The sequence below is a fragment of the Ovis aries genome, chromosome 1, assembly GCF_016772045.2.
Source record: "Ovis aries strain OAR_USU_Benz2616 breed Rambouillet chromosome 1, ARS-UI_Ramb_v3.0, whole genome shotgun sequence".
Taxonomy (NCBI): domain Eukaryota; kingdom Metazoa; phylum Chordata; class Mammalia; order Artiodactyla; family Bovidae; genus Ovis; species Ovis aries.
The window spans coordinates 217,774,797-217,795,542 of NC_056054.1; the positions used below are offsets into that span (position 1 = coordinate 217,774,797).

General features: G+C 35.8%; 1 protein-coding gene across 2 annotated transcripts in view; it reads right to left on the reverse strand.

Annotated features, from left to right (window-relative positions):
- Positions 1-867: 867 nt before the first annotated feature.
- PRKCI (protein kinase C iota) overlaps positions 868-20,746 on the reverse strand; it is a 69,903-nt gene continuing 50,024 nt past the window's right edge. For both annotated transcript variants that reach the window (XM_012099411.5, XM_042234633.2), the window contains 9 exons: positions 20,287-20,384; positions 19,558-19,644; positions 17,495-17,630; positions 12,251-12,338; positions 11,024-11,149; positions 9,580-9,659; positions 7,837-7,926; positions 6,966-7,081; positions 868-3,474 (listed from right to left, as the gene is read on the reverse strand). In XM_012099411.5, coding sequence (XP_011954801.1) covers positions 3,387-3,474; positions 6,966-7,081; positions 7,837-7,926; positions 9,580-9,659; positions 11,024-11,149; positions 12,251-12,338; positions 17,495-17,630; positions 19,558-19,644; positions 20,287-20,384 — 909 coding nt within the window. In that variant the 3' untranslated portion in view covers positions 868-3,386. The remainder of the gene's footprint in view (positions 3,475-6,965; positions 7,082-7,836; positions 7,927-9,579; positions 9,660-11,023; positions 11,150-12,250; positions 12,339-17,494; positions 17,631-19,557; positions 19,645-20,286; positions 20,385-20,746) is intronic.

Below are 20,746 nucleotides of genomic sequence, written 5' to 3' on the forward strand. Positions count from 1 at the left end.
CTCTTCGGACTCCATTTTGGTATTTTACTAACACAAAGAAAACAAATTTATGGTTTGGTACAGGGGATATTTGGGGTTTCCCGGGTGGCTCAGACCATAAAGAATCTGCCTGCAGTGCCAGAGAGCAGGGCTCAATTCCTTGGTCGGGAAGATCTCCTGGAAGAAGGCATGGCAACCTGCTCCAGTATTCTTGCATGGAGAATCCCATGGACAGAGGAGCCTGGTGGGCTAGTTAGTCCATGGGGTCACAGAGTCAGACATGACTGAGCAACTGAACACGCATGCACGCATTGGGGATATTACTATAAAATAACAGAAAAGACACAGGAGATCAGGCTTTGGTGGTTTTAATATACCAGCTCTAGCTATCTCACAAGTCAATAAAAAAGAAAAGCCCTTCGAATTTCATTCTCCTTGTAAAAGAAAAGAAAGGTTAAGTAATGTTGAAGAGGTTTGGAAGTGTGAGACACCAGGCTCATGCTTGTTTATATAAGAACACTAGCTACAACTGAGAAAGGAGAAATTCTGGAACTCTAGAATAGATCACTGGAGAACATACTGTTCTGTTTAAATTTAGTTTTAAATTCAGTTTTAAAACTAGTTAAAATGCTCTCTCTTCATCTGATTGTTTACTAATTTGTTTTCCAACATAAGAGATGCATAGACGGGTGAGTTTAAAAATACACTGAACAATATTTTATGAGTAAATGTCTACAATATGGCATGAGAACTCCCAAATTGCTGCTCTAAGTACAGCAAAATTCCAAACTCTAAAATTTTCATTTTTCTTCCTGAACCAATTTTGAATACACCTTGTTCTTACATAAAGCTCTGATACACTCCATAGAAAACATGCTCCAATCCCGATGAGTATTAAACATTTTATTTAAAGATTTTAAAGTAAAATTTTAAAAAAGGTACACAAATACAGATTACATTATACCAAGGCAGTATTCTACGTGACAAAAATCAAAACAAAAAAATTTATTGTAAGTAAATGTACAGGTACTAAACAAGCATAATACCTGAAATCCTTTTCAGGCTACATACACAGAAAATGATTCGACCACATACATGCTTATGTAAAACAAATTTTTTCTTAGAACACCAAAATTCCAACCATTCTGTCAACTGTCTTAGTCCCCTGGTGAGTATTTGAGACAACTTCTATGTAATATAAAAAGAACTGTCATGGCACATAAGGACTACAAAAAAAACAAAATACAGTTAAAAACACATTTGTAATGCAATTCTGTATAAAATATACACAGTAAATCTTAGTTTAAAAAAAATTAAAAAAAAAAAAAGGCCACCCTGAATAACAGTTAAAACCTCATCACAGAAAAACGTCTCATCATTTGTAACATTGATAGAAAACTGATAAATTTTTTTAGGAGATATCTAACTTGAAGTCAAATATTCAAAATTTATTTGAAATTACAGATAAGATAGTAACTATCTTACCCTTCTCAAAATGTTTTATCATGAATACTCTTTCTAATATAACTAAGGACAAAATAAAAGTAACTAAAAAAAAAAAACTGCTTCTCAAACTGAGGTCCCGAGACCCAACAAAATTCTAAGGTGATTCCAACAATGTGCTTTTTATAACAAACTTACTAGGTGATTATTTCACATTCTAAAATTTGAGAACAAATGTCCTAAGGGAAATAGTACCATTTAAAAGCAAGATCACAAAGTATTTTCTGATATGTCAAAAATTTTTATGAATTTATGATTTGAAGTAAATACTGTTTTTTGTCCTAAAACAAGTTTCAGGTCTTAAGAGAAACATATATACTTCTTAAATAAACATGTGAACCATATAAACATTTCCTTTGAGGTTTCACTGCTTTCAGACTTATTTAAAGAAAAGAGAGTAGTACATGGACAGAAACTTTGGAAAAATTACATTTCAAATGAAATGTAGCAACCCCGTCAAAAAAGAGACAATTTATTAAATGCCTACATATACTAAGTCATTTTAAATTTAAGACTAGGTATCTTTCCTAAAAGTTACATTTTACTAAGATTGGACATTTATAAGTCATTTAAATGATCATGCTTATTTCTTAAGTCCCTTTTCATAAAAAAATATTTAAAAATAAACAACAGGATACTATCATTGGCATCACTTTAAATAATAATTGTTAAGCACTAATATTAAAAATAATCTGAAGAACTCTGCCCCTGATATGTGTTCTACTCTGATTACATGTATTAGCTACTTAACTAAAACTCACTCAAGCAGTTGGAACTGTGATGAGTGTGAGTGTGTGTGCATATCCTGAACATTTATTCATGTTTATTCTTTCTTCCTGAATTTCACTGAAGGCTCCAAAACAGGATATGAAAGTATGGTCTGGGGAAAAAACAAGCGTGGTTAAGACACTATTTGGCATATAAATTATTTTCCTGTATATTGAATTACAAGGAAAAATTAGTATACATTCTGTGTCCATTGGATATTGGAGTGCTCTTACAAGTTTTTGGTAACAAGCTAGTGCTTCCTTATTTAGATCAAATCACAAAAAGAGACTGTGGGATTTACTTGCCAATAAAAAATAAATATTACCATTGCACTTTTGTGTGTCTAAGTTTTTATCTATATATATATATATATATATATATATATATACTGAGAAGTGTTCCAATGAACAGAAGTCTGGGTTCTCTGAACTACATTAACATTCCAGTTACAGTTCCCACTGCAGGGACCAACTCTGAAGCTAACCCCTCACTATAAAAGAAATCACTTGAATCAGTTTTTCAAAGCCAGCCAGCCAATAATTTGGAATCTGGTTCTTAATAAAATGTGTCCATTCTCTTCCTCAGAAGAATCTGTATTCCTCAATTCTAAGCAAGCAACATCTTGTATTATTAATAATTGTTGCCTTAAAAATCCATAAGTTAATCTTCTAAGGCAATGACAGAATTTACAGCTGAATTTTTAAACATGAAGAACTCAGAAAGTAACAGGTAATATAACAAGCTGTATTCTGATTTACTCTTTTATTCCAAAATTAAATACTTAAATGACCTCATGAGGAGGTTTATGATATAACCCCACCATGTCCCTTAATGCAACAGACACTCTTTTTAGTGAGTATTTCCTTTGAACAAAAGAGACAACTTTATTATTCATCAGTAGGTTGCTGGATGACCAGTGTAACTAAATTTTGACACGACTGTCTGGAAAGTAGTTTCATTTTTTTCGTAGTTACACTGAGATGTAACCATTGACTCTTACAGCCAACAACAGAAGGTACTGAGTGTTTTTTCTGTAGGTGAAAAATATAAAATGGTTCATTGCATCCAGACTGGTAACAAGTTTATCCATGCATTAAATGGCAACACAAGCAAAATGCACAGTTGAGCAGGGAGGATCAGACGCATTCTTCTGCAGACATCAAGAGAGGATTAATGTACTCAAAACCTTCAAATTCAGACTGATCGATCTTCCTCACAATGTCACTGTTGAAAGAAAAATAATGTTCACCATCAAGATTTCTTTGATTTTTTTTACTTAAATGGTAAAATAAGATTAAAAATTAAAAATAAGGCTAATTTATAAGTTATGGGGGGAAAATCTACAAGTTTTTAGATTAACCCCCAAACATTTTCTAGAAGAATCAGCAGTACTGAAAATCAGAAAAGCCTTATAATCCCACGAGCAAGTTTGGAACCAAAAGGTAGTCCAAAACTGAAGACTGGGAATAAAAAAGGCACAAATGGTCACAATCTTAGGTAATCTTAATTTCTGACCTAAACAACATTCATAATTATAGGTGAACACCCAGGTCTGAATCAGCATGCAATTTAGTGGACTGTATAGGCCATAGGGTCACAAAGAGTCAGACACGATTGAGCAACTTTCACTTCAACAACCAGATGGAAGATGGTGAAGAGAAAGCCCAGAAGTTAACCAAAACGAAAAAACTGGAGGAAGTACTCTGAAAGATTCAGAGGGCCACCACAGGGAGGCAGTGGGTCACAGGGAGCAGAGAGGCTGGCATTCTGCTACACTGGGCTTCTAGTTAAGTATACAAGAGTATTACCATCAAATATTTCAGTACTTAAATGTACCTATCATACTGCAGAGAACAAAGTTACAAAGGATATGGCCCCTTCCTTCAAGAGGGAAGGTACTTCATACAACAAAACAGTACCTGCTAAGTCTCCTACACAACAGACTAAGCCCTGCTCTAACCACAGTTCTAAAGAAAAACGTGACTTCTACTTGGCAAAATCAAGAAAGGCAAAAAAAAAAAAAAAAAAAGGCAGCATCATTCCACAAACACTAACTGAATGGAATTATGAAAGACTACAGTAAGTCTGGGGAAATATCAGTGATTTATTAGAGTTGGAGTGCAGGAATAGAAGGGTGTTGAGTGGCAGAGGATGCTGGAACGAAGGTAATGGCTAGCTCAAAGAAGCCAGTGATGTTAACACTAAAGAGGTCCATCTTGATCTATCAAAGGTCTGATTACATCTGAGAGAGCTCTGAAAGGTGGGGAAGATTTCAGCAGGTGAAAAGGAAGGAGGAATAGAGAGGAAATGTTAACAGCATGCCATCAGGGAGTGGTGGGTAACTGAGCCTGATGAAAACACGGCGCTTATGCTATAGTGAGAGATATGGCTAGAAAGTCACGCTCGAGCAGATGATGGGAGACGAATTACTCACCAAGGGGACAGATTTTACCTGCTAGGCAAGGCAGGAGTTTACTGAAGGGTTCTGATTAAAGGAGTTGGTACTTTGTATGTACTGAAAGGGTTGCAAAGTAAAGAAAGAGCCAATTAGAAATGACATAAGTGAGGAAGTAAAGGAAAAAGAGACAAGAACTTGGCAGCAGAAGGTATTATACAGCTTGGTAAGGAAAAGTTGGCCCCAACAACCACTGACTCAGATAACTGAATCTGAATAAAGGAATACATGGTGGTACGATGAGCAGAAAAGGATAAATAAAAACAAGGACCTGATTGTGAACAATTTACACTTCAGGTGTTTGAGGTGCTTATCTGACAAACTAGGAGAGAATCTGAACTATTAAGGGGAAATGAAGCTCAGGGGAGATAACAGGGTGGTGGCTCAGAGCTTTAGAGACTATTGTTCATTTATTCTTTACAGCAACCTTGGAAAGTAGGCAATATGAGCAGACACAGGCTCAGAGAAGTTATGTAACTCAGACCCAGGGTACCCTGTCGGTAAGAGGCGGTGAGGGGATTCAAATTTCCATCTTTTGATTAAATCCAGTGCTCCTTCTAATACACACTGCTGTGAGAAATAATGACAAAAGGCACTATGCTAAGTACTACACATTCAAAAATAATCAAGGCTTACTGTCTGCTAGTGTCTTTAGTCAACAATTATTTGCCAATTTAGCTGGGAGGCATTTAATAGCTGGTTTCCATGCTATGCTATGGGGCTGGCTGAAATCTCCAAGGTATAAACTGCATGTAGCAAAAAGAAGGCATCATGAATAGATGCATGGAGCATCCTAGTCTCAAGGGGACAGGGTAAATAAGACGACAAGTGGTTAAAGAGATAATGCAGAACCAGGATGGACAGCGCCAACTAAAGCAGGCCATCAGTGTCAGACGCTTTACAGACATGGGAGGAGACGGGGCAGATCAAAAAATGCTTTAAAATCTAGAAATTAAGAAGCCAACTCAACCTTTAAAAGCTTAAGGAGCAGGTTCAATTGTAAGAGGTTAAAGTGCTGGCAGCAAGAAAGTGTAAGACAGTCAATGTTGACTACTTTGAAGGAATTTAATAGAGACAGTGCTGATTTATTTTTCTTTTACCATAAGCATCTATTAACTATTTCTGAAAAAGCTTGTAGATGAAAAGAAGGTGAGAGAAAAATGTGGTGGCTCAAAGAAGTGGGGAAAATTACCGCATTTGAGCATATTTATAAGCAGAGAGAAGAAACTGGAAGAGAGAAATTAAGGGAGGTGAAGTAATGGGGATAACTGGCACAATGAATCCTGGAGGAAATGAAGGAAACAGATTGAGCAAAGTGGGAGGCTACCCCATGCCTAAGAGGGACAGCCTTCCAAGAAGCAGGAAGCAGCAAAAGTTTGGACGAGTTAGAGAGCAATTCTGAGATGCAAGGCAGTCTGGTGATGGCTGGAAAGGGAGCAAGCTCACAGCAGGGAGGTCTCAACCCTGGCAGTCCACTCAAGGCAAGGTTAATCCACTTAGAGTGATGGAGGCAGGGGGGGAGGACGGAAGGCTTCTAAAATGTAGAGAGTTTGGAACAGCTGCGGTGAGGAATGTGATAAGAACTAACCAGATGTTAAAGTAAAATGACTGCCAAGTGGAAAGGGCTTCCATGACATGACAGAATGAATCGGTTAACAACAGCTGAAGGATCAAATATCCCCAAGTTATTCTAAGCCGTATCTTTAAGAGATATAAACACAACAAGTATGTCAGATCACTGCTGCCTGGGTCTGACACACTGGTGTAAGCTTTTTAAAAAGTAATTTGACAATACATATCAACAGCTTTAAAAACTTCATCCCCTTTGACCTAATTCCCCTTCTAGGAATCTATCTAAAGGTAATACTCAGGAACTCAGACCAAGATGGTCACTATCACAGTGGGAAGCAGCGCAGTGCAGTGCAAAGAGCACAGGCCTTAGTCAGACTTGGGTCTGAATCCTGGCTCTGTCAACTCACAGCTGCATAACCCTGCTCAGTCTCTCTGAGCCTCAGTTTCCTCGTCTGTAAAATGAAGAGGACAACAATGAGGTCTGTAAGACTGCTGTGAGAATTAGAGACAACACGTGTTAGCCAAGTAGAAAATGACAAGTACTATTTTTACAACTGTATAATTCAAATGTCCTGCAACTGGATGATTAGGTAAAATAAGATAATCTGATCATGGAACACTGTGTAGTTATTAAAAAATGGGACTATCAAAGCACTTTAAAAATATTTCAGTCTACAGAAATACTTACTCATCATCAGGAGTGAGCTGGACAGGTTCATTAGTAAACTGAGAATCAAAGTTGTCCAAACCAAATTCCCCAGAAATATTTGGTTTAAACGGAGGTACCACCTGCTTTTGCTCCATCTAGAAGAGACATAATGGATGACAGCTCAAGCCCACATTCTTAGAAAAATTCCACCTCTGTGTTTCTCCTCTGTCCTTAGGTATTTCCCAGTCTTATTAAAGTGAGTCCCTGGGCCTGGTTCTACAATATTCATATGATGGAACTAATTTACAAATCTGAACACTGATGCAGGCCCCAGTACTACTACAACCTGCTCCATTAAATTAATATTCTAAGCTTTCACAGTTTTAAACGCTTTTTAAAAAGCACTTAGAATTTTGTTGTTTTCTGTCATTTAAAGTGCTTTTAAAACAACAAAATTCTGTAAAGCAATTATCCTCCAATTAAAAAAATAAATAAAATTTTAAAAAAGCATTTTAGAGAGTGGTTTTAAGTTATTTAAGCTGTGATACACTGGTTTTTCAATATTCTTTTACATTAATAAATTTTGGCCCAAGAAAATAACGAAAACTAATATTGGAAGGACTGATGCTGAAGCTCCAATACTTTGGCCACCTGATACCAAGAGCCGATTCATTGCAAAAGACTCTGATGCTGGGAAAGATTGAGGGCAAGAGAAGGGGACAACAGAGGATGAGATGACTGGGTGGCATCACCAACTCAATGGACGTGAGTTTGAGCAAACTCTGGGAGACAGTGAAGGACAGGGAAGACTGGTGTGTTGCATTCCATGGGGTCACAAAGAGTCAGACAGGACTTAGCAACTGAACAACAACAACAACAACAATATATAAAACAATCAAAATTTACATACCATATCCCAATCAACATTTCGGAAGAATGGGTGTCCCTGAATATCAGCAAATCCTGTTTGTGGATGACAACCCAATCGTTCCTTTGGGTCCTATGGTGGAAATGTTTTAAGAGCTGGGTGAATACTCTGCTTCAGAATAAATCACCTCTGTGACCTGTGTTTTGTGTCTGTTATATGATACCTTTATATCTGAAATCAGAATGGTCTATCTTTCATTTCTAGAAAATATAACACTAGATACTCAAAGGAGTATCTGATGCTTGTGACAAGCAAGATTTCCTCACAGCTCTTCTCCAGCTATCCTTGTAACTCAAGTGGAGAGATGTCACCACACCTTGCTAAAGAAAAGTGGGAAGAAGACAGACAGCAGCAGAATTATTTGGGCAGCATCCAACTCTTTCTTTGACACGGGCTGGAGTGATACTCAAAACACACAAACCCCCGAACTTCACCAGTTTGTTTCTAGCTCAGTTTAAAAGCCCTGTGTCCAGTTATAGCAACCACCGTAATTTGTGTACAATAACGATACAACCATTATCTGAATCACTGGACTGAGAAGCAGCCTGCAAATTATACAACTATCGTGAATGAGAACATGTTCCCATTTTCCTCTGTGGCAAAAGGCATTCTGCTTTGCATACTGACGCTTCTCAGCTTCATTTTTCACTGCGTTAAAGGTAAGGTTTCCAGTTTGAATCCTTCCTCACATAAAACTCATTTACAACAAGCTTGAATTTCTTATTTTATTAAAACTCATTATCTTATTTATCTCAGAAAATAAACGCACATCAACCTACTTTCTAACCTACCATTTATTTATAAATGAGATTTTTAAAGTAAGAGGATGGAAAACTTGTTGGTGGTGTGGAAAGAAACCTACATATTTGGTGTTAGAGTGTTATGAATAAGAATAATTCAGAGTTGTAATTTTAGATCCTAAAACTTTTCTAGGGACTTCCCCACTGGTCCAGTGGCTAAGACTCTGTGCTCCCAATGGAGGGGTCCTGGGTTCAATCCCTGGTCAGGGAACTAAGAGCCTACATGCTATAATTAAGACCCAGTGCAAGCAAATAAAATAAAGATATTAAAAAACAAATCTTCTAGCCTATCAACTGCAACAAACAATGACAGAATGCTGTTCAGATTTTTTAAAGAGACAGCACTTCAGCATTTTATTTTTTCTGAATATTATCTAATTATAGGGTTGTGATAAGAGAATTTACAGGGAACACTGCTGCACCAAGGACTGAATAAGTTAAAACATTCTATAATAATAATCTAAAGGAAACTGAAAAAATAGAGATGGAGGTGCAATTGAGGCTATCCCCAAAGATGCCGTTTTTCTCTAATTGAGCACATGGTATTTTTTGTTTACATTAAAAACACCACACGTATGAGCCCACACACTCTGGAGCCTATGCTCTATAACAAGAGCAGCTCTGAGTGCCACAATCAGACAAGAGTCCATGCACCGCAGTGAAGACCCAGCACAGCCAAAAAATAAACAAAACAAATACCATATGTAATATAAAGCTAGGGGTAAACTATACTGGCAGAATGGAAAGGACCACACATCTCAGGGTCTCATTCTGTCAAGGTACCCTTTGGTGAAGAGACAAGTTCCAGATCTAATGGAAAAATTATACACTTTGATGTTTTGGAATTTTATGTCGCCTGAAACTCTCCTTACCAGTGCCATTTGTATAGAGAGAAATCACTAACGATTTTATGTACAATTTATACCTTGTTGAGGAAGCTCTTCAGAACACTTGCAGCTTTTACAGATAAAGAACGCGGTATGCGAATTTGTTTTTCCAAAATAACTAGGAAGATAAAATATACAGCATTATTATAATTAACTTTTACAGGGGTTTCATCTTTATATTTTTATTATAAGATATTTAAGGCATTCCTGCAGGAAAAAATAGACATTACAAACACTATCTAAGCATCTTGTGTACCTTTCCAGTCCCAGACCTTTCCTTCCTACTCAGACAGCCTCTACTCTGAACAGTTTTGATCACTACATGCGTAGGTTTTATTCTTTGACTACCTTACTGTGTCTGTTGCCTTATCTGTAAAACTGGAATAAAAAGAATACCTGATTCATAGGGGTGTTGCTGTTGTTTTCTATTCAGTTGCTAAGTCGTGTCCGACTCTTTTGAATCCCCATAGACTGCAGCCAGGCTCCTCTGTCCATGGGATTATTCAGGCAAGAATACTGGAGTGGGTTGCCATGCCCTCCTCCAGGGGGTCTTCCTGACCCAGGGATGGAACCTGCATCTCCTGCATCGGCAGGCAGATTCTTTACCACTGAGCCACCAAGGAAGCCCTCATAGGAGGGTTATAAGGCTTAAACAGATTAGTATCTGTAAAATGTGTGGCATGCATTACTATATTCAATTGTATTAGACTTTGCCAAATTATTTTCCAAAGTTGTCATGTCAGTTTTCACTCCATCCACCAGAGTTCCAGTTGCTTCATATCCTCACCAGCACTGTTATTAACCCTTACTAGTACTGGTGTTGTCAGACTTTAAAATTTTTGCCAAATGTGTAAGTATGAGATGGAAGCCCATTAATTTTTAATGTGCACACCCCTAATTAAGGAGGTTTAAAGTCTTTCGAGGTTTTCACAGCAAGCTAGATTTCCTATTACATGAAATATCTATTCATTTTCTGTGATGGCCTTAGTCATTAAATGTAGAATTTTATGGCAATTTTTACACTTCTCTGGACGGTGTGTTTGGGGTCCTTGTGCTTGTCTGCTTGTTTCTGTTCTGTTCAGTTCTTTGTATTTCCTTCACCTTTTGACCCTTTTTATCTCCTTAAACTCTGCCTTTTCCTATTACTGCTCTTGGATTTATGCACTCAGCATTGTAGCACAGGTGAAACGACTGCCCTCTCCAGCCACACAGTTCCTTCCTCCAATCTCTGTGATGTACAATCTGAAGTCACCTCGTTGCTGTTTCTGAGTATGAGCAGGCAACTGGCAAATGGGACCAAAAACTAAGCAGTAGTAATGATAGATCAAAACAACAAAAACAAACTCAGAGCCTCATGTGTTCAGGGGTATACTGTCCAGATTATTCTTCCTCTTTCTTACTAGAAAGTAATAACTATAGCTGTCTTCATTCATGCCTTAGGATGGGTTATTCACAGAGACTCTGTAAAATACTGCAAATTACCTTGAAAAAGATAATCCTCTGTGTTTTGATCAGGGTTATCGGAGCTCCCAACAATATCAAATGGAGACCTTCCTGCCATCATCTCAAACATTAGTACTCCAAGAGCCCACCAGTCGACACTGAAACCTTCAAAATGAAATTTTAAAGCAATAAATTATCCATTCCACATTCTAAAATGTCAGTAATTTGAGATTAATTTTATTACATAATTAAAAAAATAGACATAATGAAAAAGTAAACTTGAAATACATTATAATGATCATGGCAGGCATCGAGGATTACAAGAACATTTCACTTATCAAAGAAGGGAGGTAACTAAACGATAACTTTAAAATATAGAAAATGAAACACAAGTTTCTCTTCCCGTTGGTTACACTAAGCTGCAGAGACTAATATGTCTATGCCAAGTTATACAATTATCCTGCACAGTTTGTCCCACCAAATATGTTTGTAATTATAGACTCAACAGCCTGCCTCTAATACTTTGTTTTGAGGACATAATTAAATTGTATTTGAAATAACCTTGCTAGATGTGAAACTTGATCTTCTGCTACCTGATTAAAGATCCTGAAAGGACTTTGGAACCAGATTATAAGCAGCTATCAGAAATAGCCATCCTCCCTTACAACTGCTGAAATCAAAGGGCCAGAACCCAAAGGGGCAAATGTTTTTTTAAGATAAACACAACTTCTGGTTTTTGAAAGCAGGGAATCTTTCCTCCATCTTTCAGATTCCTGGGGGAAATACCCCAGGAAATCTGAACAATCTTACAGAAGTTTATGATTCTGAAATTACCTGGTTGATTAAATCCCAACTCTGCCACTTTCCTGCTACATGACCTTGGGCAAGTTATTTAACGTTTTTGTCTACCAGTTTCCCTGTTTGTAAAATGTCAATTAATTGTGCTTATCTCATAGGATTATTAAGAGAATTAGATTAACTTAGTTAATATATGCAAACTGCTTGGCATAGTGCCAGTACTCTTAAGTGCTTGCCATATTCAAATTGGCAAATACTATCAAATACTATTGGCAAATACTATTCAAATACTATCAAAGTCCCACTGTTTCTGATTTCAGAATTTGGAGTTTTTACTAGGTTTTAAGATGATCAAGAAAGTTTATGTTAATAAGTGCAGTACTGAAATACTACAGTATACTGTAATGCAGTTGGTATCACATCTAACCACTCTTCCATCACATCGCCAAAATACCACCAAATTATTACCATAATCTTCTCCTCTTAAGATTTCAGGAGCGATGTAATTAGGAGTACCACAGAAAGTGCTAGTTGTATCTCCTGGCCGTAATCCTTCCTTTTATTTAAAAAAAGAAAGAAAGAAAGAAAGAAAATAATAAGATGCAAAATTTGTTTTAAATTAACCTCTTTTATTTCATTTTCATATAAGATTAGCATCCATAGGTAGTATATTGAGCTTAAATAAAATATCACTAGCACAGCTGCTTTTATTATTAAAACCACAGGTTGCTACTAAATACCTTAAAGAAAACTTGACCTCATTAGATATAGTAGAATTCAATTAAGATAAAAACTGCATTCAAAATAATTTATATTCAAGTAAAATTATAATATAAAAATGTAAATTGCATGAATCAAAGGAAGCATATTTTATGCAGAAAAGCTTTTAAATCCCACTTCCTAGTACAACCACGACTGGCATTATGTTGTTTCCCTTCTGGTCGTTTCTCCTAAGTCACACATTTATTGGTTTTGTATTCTAATAGCTACAGGGTAGAGGAAATTAAGGTAGAACACACTAACATGAACAAATAGAGAAACTACACAACAACAAATGAACAATCACCAAGAAGCTAAAACAAACTAGAATATAGCTAACAACACAGCCTCAGAATACAACTAGTAAAAAAGAACAAAATAATTCAGAGGATTTCAGAATCTCTGCTATTGTCTGAATGTTTATGTGCCCCTGACACATGGTGGTAACCTAATGTGACAGCTCTGGGAGGTGGGGCCTCTGGGGAGGTGATCAGGTCCTGAGGTTGGAGCCCCTGATGAGATTCATGTTCTTATAAGAGAAAGAGCTAGCTCTCTGTCTGTCTCCTCACCATGTGAGGATACAATGGGAGATAGTCATCTGCAAAGCAGGAAGGGTACCTTCAGACCCCAAATCTTCCAGAACCTTGATCGTGGACTTCTCAATCTCCAGAACCATAAGAAATAAATGTTTGTTGTTTAAGCCACCTAACCTATGGTACCCTGTAATAGCAGCCCAGACTGATAGTACAATTCCCAATCATGAAGGTGATTTTTAAAACATCTATATATACTTAAAAAAAAAAAAGAAAGATCATACAGACAAAAAATTAGTAAGCAGAGGGAGAGTTGAACAAAAGCTAAAGTTTAAAATATGTATAGTATATACACATACAGAATACATATATGTGTGTGTATGTGTGGGAAAAGGGAAAAGGAGGGAGACAGAGACTTCTTACATGCAAAACAGAGATTAAATATCCTTTCTAAAGTACATTTGGGATAGTGACCAAATACAAAGCATAAAGGAAATTTCAACATATTTCAAAGCACTATTATCATTCAGACTATTCTCTGATCAAAAGGAAATTAAATAAGAAATCAACAATAGGAAGACAGTCTACCCAAATAGCCAAAACAACTTTGAGAAAGAAGAACAAAGCTAGGGGAATCACGTTACCTGACTTCAGATTATACTACAAAGCTAAAGTAATGAACAGTGTGGTACTGGCACAAAAACAGGCATATAAATCAATGGGACAGAAATAGAAAGTCCAGAAATAAACCAAGCATTTATGGTTAATTATTCTATGACAAAGGAGGCAAGAATATGCAATGGAAAAAAGATAGTTTCTTCAATGAGTGGTTTTGGGAAAACTGGACAGTTGGATGTAACAGAATAAAACTAGAACATTTTCTCCTACCATACACAAAAATAAAATAAAAACAGATTAAAGACCTAAATGTTATGACTGGAAACCACAAAACTCCTAAAAGAAAACACAGGCAGGACCTGCTTTGCTATATACTGTACCAATATGTCTATTTTTTTATCTGTCTCCTAAGCCAAAGAAAACAAAAGCAAAACTAAACAAATGGGACCTAATCAAACTTAAAGTTTCTGCATAGCAAAGGAAACCATTTATAAAATACTACTAGAATACTACTCAGCCACAAAAAGGAATGAGATTTTGCCATAAACAACAACATGTATGGACTTGGAAGGTTCTATGTTTAGTGAAATAAGTCACACAGAGAAACAAATACTGCATGCTATCACTTATATGTGGAATTTTAAAAATAAAACTAATGAATATAATAAAACAACAAATCGGACTCACAGATACAGAGAATAAGCGAGTGGCTATCAGTGGTGTGAGTGAAGTGGCAAAGTAGAGGCAGGGGATTAAGGGGTACAATCTACCAAGTATAAAATAAATAAACTACAAGGATATATTGTACAGCACAGGGATTATAGTCCACATTTTATAACTATAAATGGAGTACAATCTTTAAAAACTGTGAATCATGATGTACAGTTGAAATATATAATACTGTAAATCAACCACATCTCAATTAAAATGAAAAACAATAAAAGTCTAAATAAAAACTGAATAATACTAAATACACAATTAAACATCTGCTTTTTTTTTTTACTTTGTAAGTATGTAATTTCCCATGTAATTGCAGATTTCCTATTATTAATGACAACAAAATTCAACTCAACATATGTACCTAGAATTTAACCATTTCCCTATTGTTAAATTACATGGTACAAAATTGCAAACAAAAAGAGGGAGAAAATACAGACTAGATATCAAGTTGTCTTCCCATTCTTGTCTGACATATCCAGCTTCAGCTTCTTAGAGACAACCACTGTTATATGAGGTTATTAGGAATTCCTGCAGAGATATTCCTGGTATGGGGTATGTATTTTTCTTCAGATTTTATACTATCACATATAATATGAATATAAATATTTAGAAGAAATACTTAGTAATATATAGTGACTTCAAGGGTTTTTTAAGATCCCTAACAGGGGTATTGGAGAAGGAAAGGCAACCCACTCCAATGTTCTTGCCTGGAGAATCCCAGGGATGGGGGAGCCTGGTGGGCTTCCGTCTATGGGATTGCACAGAGTCGGACACGACTGAAGTGACTTAGCAGCAGCAACAGGGGTATATATGTTATTTTTATATATAGGCATACCATGGAGATACTGCAGTTTGGTTTCAGATCCCAACAATAAAGTAGATATCACAATAAGTGAAGTCACATGAATATTTTTGATTTTCCAGTACACGTAAAAATTATGTGTACACTACACTGTAATCCATTAAATGTGCAACAGCATCATGTCTAAAAACAAAATGTATACCTTAACTAAAAGATACTTTAAACATAATATTGTAAATCAAATATATTTCAATAAAATTTTTTAAAAATTTTTATTGCTAAAAAATGTTAACCATCATCTAACAACACAGGGTTGCCACAATCTTCAATTTGTAAAAAACACAGTATCTGTGCAGCACAGTATGAATGGGATTTAAGTTGTTTTATATTAATGGCAATGGCTTGACATACAGTGATGGTTTATGACATGCACTTGCAAGGTTAGAGTCAGAGGCAGTCTGTTAACCTGTAAAAGAGCTGTACTAAATCATTCAGCTTTGGACTGGATATCTGAATGTAGGTCTATCAGCCAAATTATAGCGTAAAATAGATATTATTATGAAATCCCCCTGCTGATAAAAAATAGTTGGAGGCACATCAATTTATAAAATAGCTAAAGTTTTCAGTCAATTAAAAAATCAATATTCATAAAATATTTCAAACATAACTCTGAAGATGTTAACGGCAGTTTTCATATGCTTCCAGTCATCACTATTCTCTGCATTCCTTATATAAAACCATCTAGTGAGAAACTGAAGAAATTAAATAAACCTAAAGAAACCATTTCTGGAAAAACTATGGAAAAAATCTTAGTGTTTTAGATTTCCCAAAGAATAATTATAAGGAAGAAAAATTCATCCAATATTTGCCTAAGGTCAGACTTTAGGCAAGTTTAAATACTGACTCTTAAGTCATAAGATAGGAACATTCCAATTTCCAGGGGACTTATTTCCCACAAGCTTTAACACTGAGTGTAAATGTGTTAGGTTGGAAAAGAGACAAAGTACTGTTGGTAAGGTCTCTGAACACAAGTTCAAATTCTGGGATCATTCCCTACTAATAATATTAAACAACTCCTGGAGAAGGAGGCAGAAAAGGAGGTAAGTGGAACAACCAATTTAAAGAACTACTGAAAAAAAAAAAACCTCTAGAAGATTTATCAAAGATCTTGATTAAATTGATTGAGGCTCTCTGGAAAGAATGAGAGTATGTAACAAACCAGTATTATTTTTCATTAAGAGTACCAAAAGATCAAGTAATAAGTTTTCTTTAACATCTTCTAGGCAAAACAGGATGCTCAAAGTTCTTTGAATAAAAGAGTCAGGCTGGGATTTCCCTGGTAGTCCAATGGTTAAGAATCCACCTGCCAATGTAGGGCACACAGGTTCGAGCCCTGGTCCGGGAGGATTCTACATGCCACTGGGCAACTGAGCCCCTGCAACACAATTACTGAGCCCAGGCGCCTAGAGCCTGTGCTCCAGAAGAGAAGCCACCACAATAAGAAGCCCATGCACTGCAACTAGAGAAAGCCTGTGTGCAGCAACAAAGACCCAGTGCGGCCAAACATAAATTTCAAAAAATTTATTAAAAAAAAAAAAGAGGCAGGCCCTAGAGGCACTTCCCTTAGGTGAATGGGGAAAAGCAGTTCACACATCCACATTCACAGGCTTGCTACCACATTTACCGTGCGAAGAAAGTTCTGTCTTGGTTATTTTGACAAGGAGAGTAGTCCCCTGAACATTTTCTGAAAAAAGACTGGAACTTTAAATGAAACACTGTTACAAAATAAATAAAACACTCAGAAATAAAGGCCATGTCCTGAGAATATCTAAAATTCTTAAGTTTGCTCTATCGTCAGATATTTATGTCAGATATTTAAATATGAAAGAATGTTAGATTCCCTGGGAAAATCTTGAGTGCATTATAAAGAGTCACAATCAAAAGGCAAAAGCTTGGAAGATGATATGCAAGGTGTTATGCTAAAGTCTGGGATTGTAGATAGTATTTACCTACAGATTTTATATAATAGTAGCATGACTTTCAAGATAAAAAAATATAGACAATAAAAAGAAATGAACTTTTACAGCACATGTAACTTCATAGAAAATGTGGAATTTCATAAACGGATAGGAGATCAGTACAGCCATCTCTGTTTAGGATATTTTTTGCCATTTTAGCACAAAGTAGCAACTATTTCCCCAGTTTTCAATGTAAAGTTATTCGACCAAAACAATTTCCTGAGCTGCTGAGATCTTCTCAATAACTAGAAACGTCCCTCACCTTACACATGCCGTAGTCAGTGAGTTTAATGTGTCCTTCAGAGTCCAGTAACACGTTGTCCAATTTCAAATCTCTATAAATTATCCCTCGTTCATGAAGATAATTTAATGCTAGACTGATTTCTGCAGAGTAAAATCTAAAATAAAATGAAAAATTAACTCATTTGATTCAAGTTTTTAAACCGTGGTAAATTTCTAGAGGAAGGTATTTAAATCCTACTTCCATCTGCAAATCAGAACATCAAAATCACGTCAAAAGATTTTTTTCCTCCCAATGTTTTCAGAAATAATACCAAAACACAAAGTGAGGCGCCACTTTAAAATAGCTGAGCCCCAAACAGAATTATAAAAGTTCCAGTCTAAATTAAACCCATACTTTTCATAAAGTTTAATTTGAATGTCTCAAGCAGGGATTCCTAATCTGGGTCCTTGGATGGACTTCAGAATGTCCACACTCCTACAACTGGATACAAAGTTGTATGGACATCTTCTATAGTTTCCATAGTTTTCATCACTTCTCTAAGGGACAAATGACCTTTCAAAAGGCTAAGAACCATTGATTGGTCAAAAATGGAAAGAATACTGAAAGCTGGCTACTCAAATAATAAAACCCACACCAAAATTCTAAAAACTGAGTTAAATTATTCTACAACAGGAAGACATTTTCAGAACTGCCACCAACTCATTGGTGATAGGAAAATTTTTGACCTGAATAAAGCTGCTTTGGTGAGTATTATCGTGATCATGTTTGGAAATGTGTGATACACACCTTCTAGCTACTTAATTCTAAAAACAAGGAATTTGAGCCCTTATCCTGTATCTGGTTCCTACAAAAGCAAAGATGGTATAAAACCAGAATGGGTACTTTAATAAAATAAAAACTAAGCTACTTTCCCTCAGTCCAGCTGAACAAACAGGGAACAAATACTGGCTATATCCACAATTCAAAATATCATCTGTGGCTTTGCTATGAAGGGTGACCATTTGGTAAAGCTGAAATAAATAATGAACATACAGTAAATTAAACAACAAGATAGATTAATATACTTTACATCTTCCTATAAAACTGAAGGCTATTAACTCTTTTTGATAAGAAATATCAATGAACAGCAAGATATCCACTAAATAAGTTATTTTTTTAAAATGAGTCTCCAACCTTTGTTAAATACACATACAAACTCACTTGCTTCCTTTTGGCATTACTCTCGTGAAGTGCAGAAGGGTAGAATTATTTCTAATTATGAGTAAAAAACAAAACAAAATATGGCACTGACGGATTAAACTTCTTATCCAAGGCCATGATCCTTCCCCACCAAAGTCCTCGAAAAACTATTTACTATCTTGTATAATAATATCAAATTAAGGGCAAAACAAATGATATTTAATACTCTTTCTCTTATTAATCAACATATATGGAGTAAGAGGGGGGAATGCCAAAGGCAGAATAATTCAGAAACTATAACTATGGAAGAACAGTCCGAATTACATCATAGGTTAAGAGGAATTGTTTCATTACGCTCAAGTATATATGAACAATAACCTTTATTCTATTTTATTTCATTTTATTGGCTGTGCTGTGAGGCATGCCAGAGGGATCTTAGTTCCCTGGGATTGAACCCATGCCCCCGGCATTAAGGGCGCAGAGTCTTAACCACTGGACCGCCAGGGAAGTCCCAACAATCATCTTCTAACGAAAAACTGTCAGAGATCATTGCATAATAAGATTAATATGTTTATATATTCATTCATTATTTCAGTGGCTGATACTGAATAGGCAAAATATTTGAAAATAATTGAGCTTAGTCGACTGAAGGCTTCCCCTTGAATACTGTTTATACCTCTCAACTGCTTATAATTAGATTATTCTATATGTAATATATAATGCTATATATATAATATTAAAATGTAAATTAATTTTCAGCTCAGCCTCTACATAACTTACAGAGAATTAGTTGGAATCAAAATAAATGATTTATCTACTGTTTTCAACCACCGACATACAAAAAGTCCCAGAACTACTCCTACCAAAATCCAACACAAAGAAACAATAAACACAAAACTTACCTGGCATGCTCTTCAGGAAGTTTTCTTTGTCGTTGCATATGAAACATTAAATCTCCTCCATTAACATACTCTATAACAAAGAACAATCTAAAACACAGGAGAGAACACGTGAAACCAAGATCCAAAATAAGGCTGTGTTCACGTCTGCAGTTTAAACACTACAGAGACCAGTCACAGTACAGAGAGCTCTACAAGATAAACCCTCAACAAATATTCCAGGAATTTGGTGGAAACAAAGGGTGACTGGAGGAGAAAGCTGTTTAACCACAGAGGATACAAGAAAGTAAACCAGAAAGATAGTAATTTTGTAACTTGCTACTTTCATTCTGGAGTAGTGCCACTTACAATCCAGAACTCCCACCCCAATCCAATTTTAGAATGTGCAGTATAAGTCATTTCCAATCGTCATTTAAAGTGAAAGAAGTTAGGATTTACCACCTAATTAAACTCTAGGAAATTTTAAGTCCTAAAACTAGAATTTTGGTGATATTTAAAAGGTTGGATATCTACTTTCTCCTGTCATAATTCTGACTTTTTTTTGGTGTAAAGCAGGTAATTTCCTAATGCTGATCCAACAGGAGTTGCCGGCAATTATAAACACAGTACTGTTGTGTCTCCATGTGATTTCCACTTCAGGAATTACTGTAAAATAGGTTCTTACTGTATAATAGACCAAAATGTTCTTATTGTGTCAAACCCAGGAATCATTCCATTATCTTTCAATCTTACCTGCTTTCTGTCTGAAAGCAAGAATGCAGCCCAACAAGAAAAGGATGATTGGACGCCTGTTCAAAAACATGTTTCTCTGTCTGTACCCAGTCAATATCCTATTTTAAAATATGAAGGAAATTTATGTCAAACTAGAATGACAGTATCAAAACTATGGCAAATTTGTTCTTAGTAATTCTATTACCATAAATGCAACTATTGACTAACTGGGCTAAACATCAGAAACATCGATAATCATGAAATAATAATTTATATACAAAGAGAAACTACTACCCAGCAAATCTTTCAATATTATTAAAGAGTCTAGCAAACTTTTACAAAGCTCAAGTACTCTCCCTTGATAATAATATGGTTTGATGTTTATTTTTTTAAATCTAATAATCATCAGACAACTTTAAATATATCTTATATATTAAGCAGTCTGAAGCATGTATTTAGAAAAGCACACTAAAACAGTAAG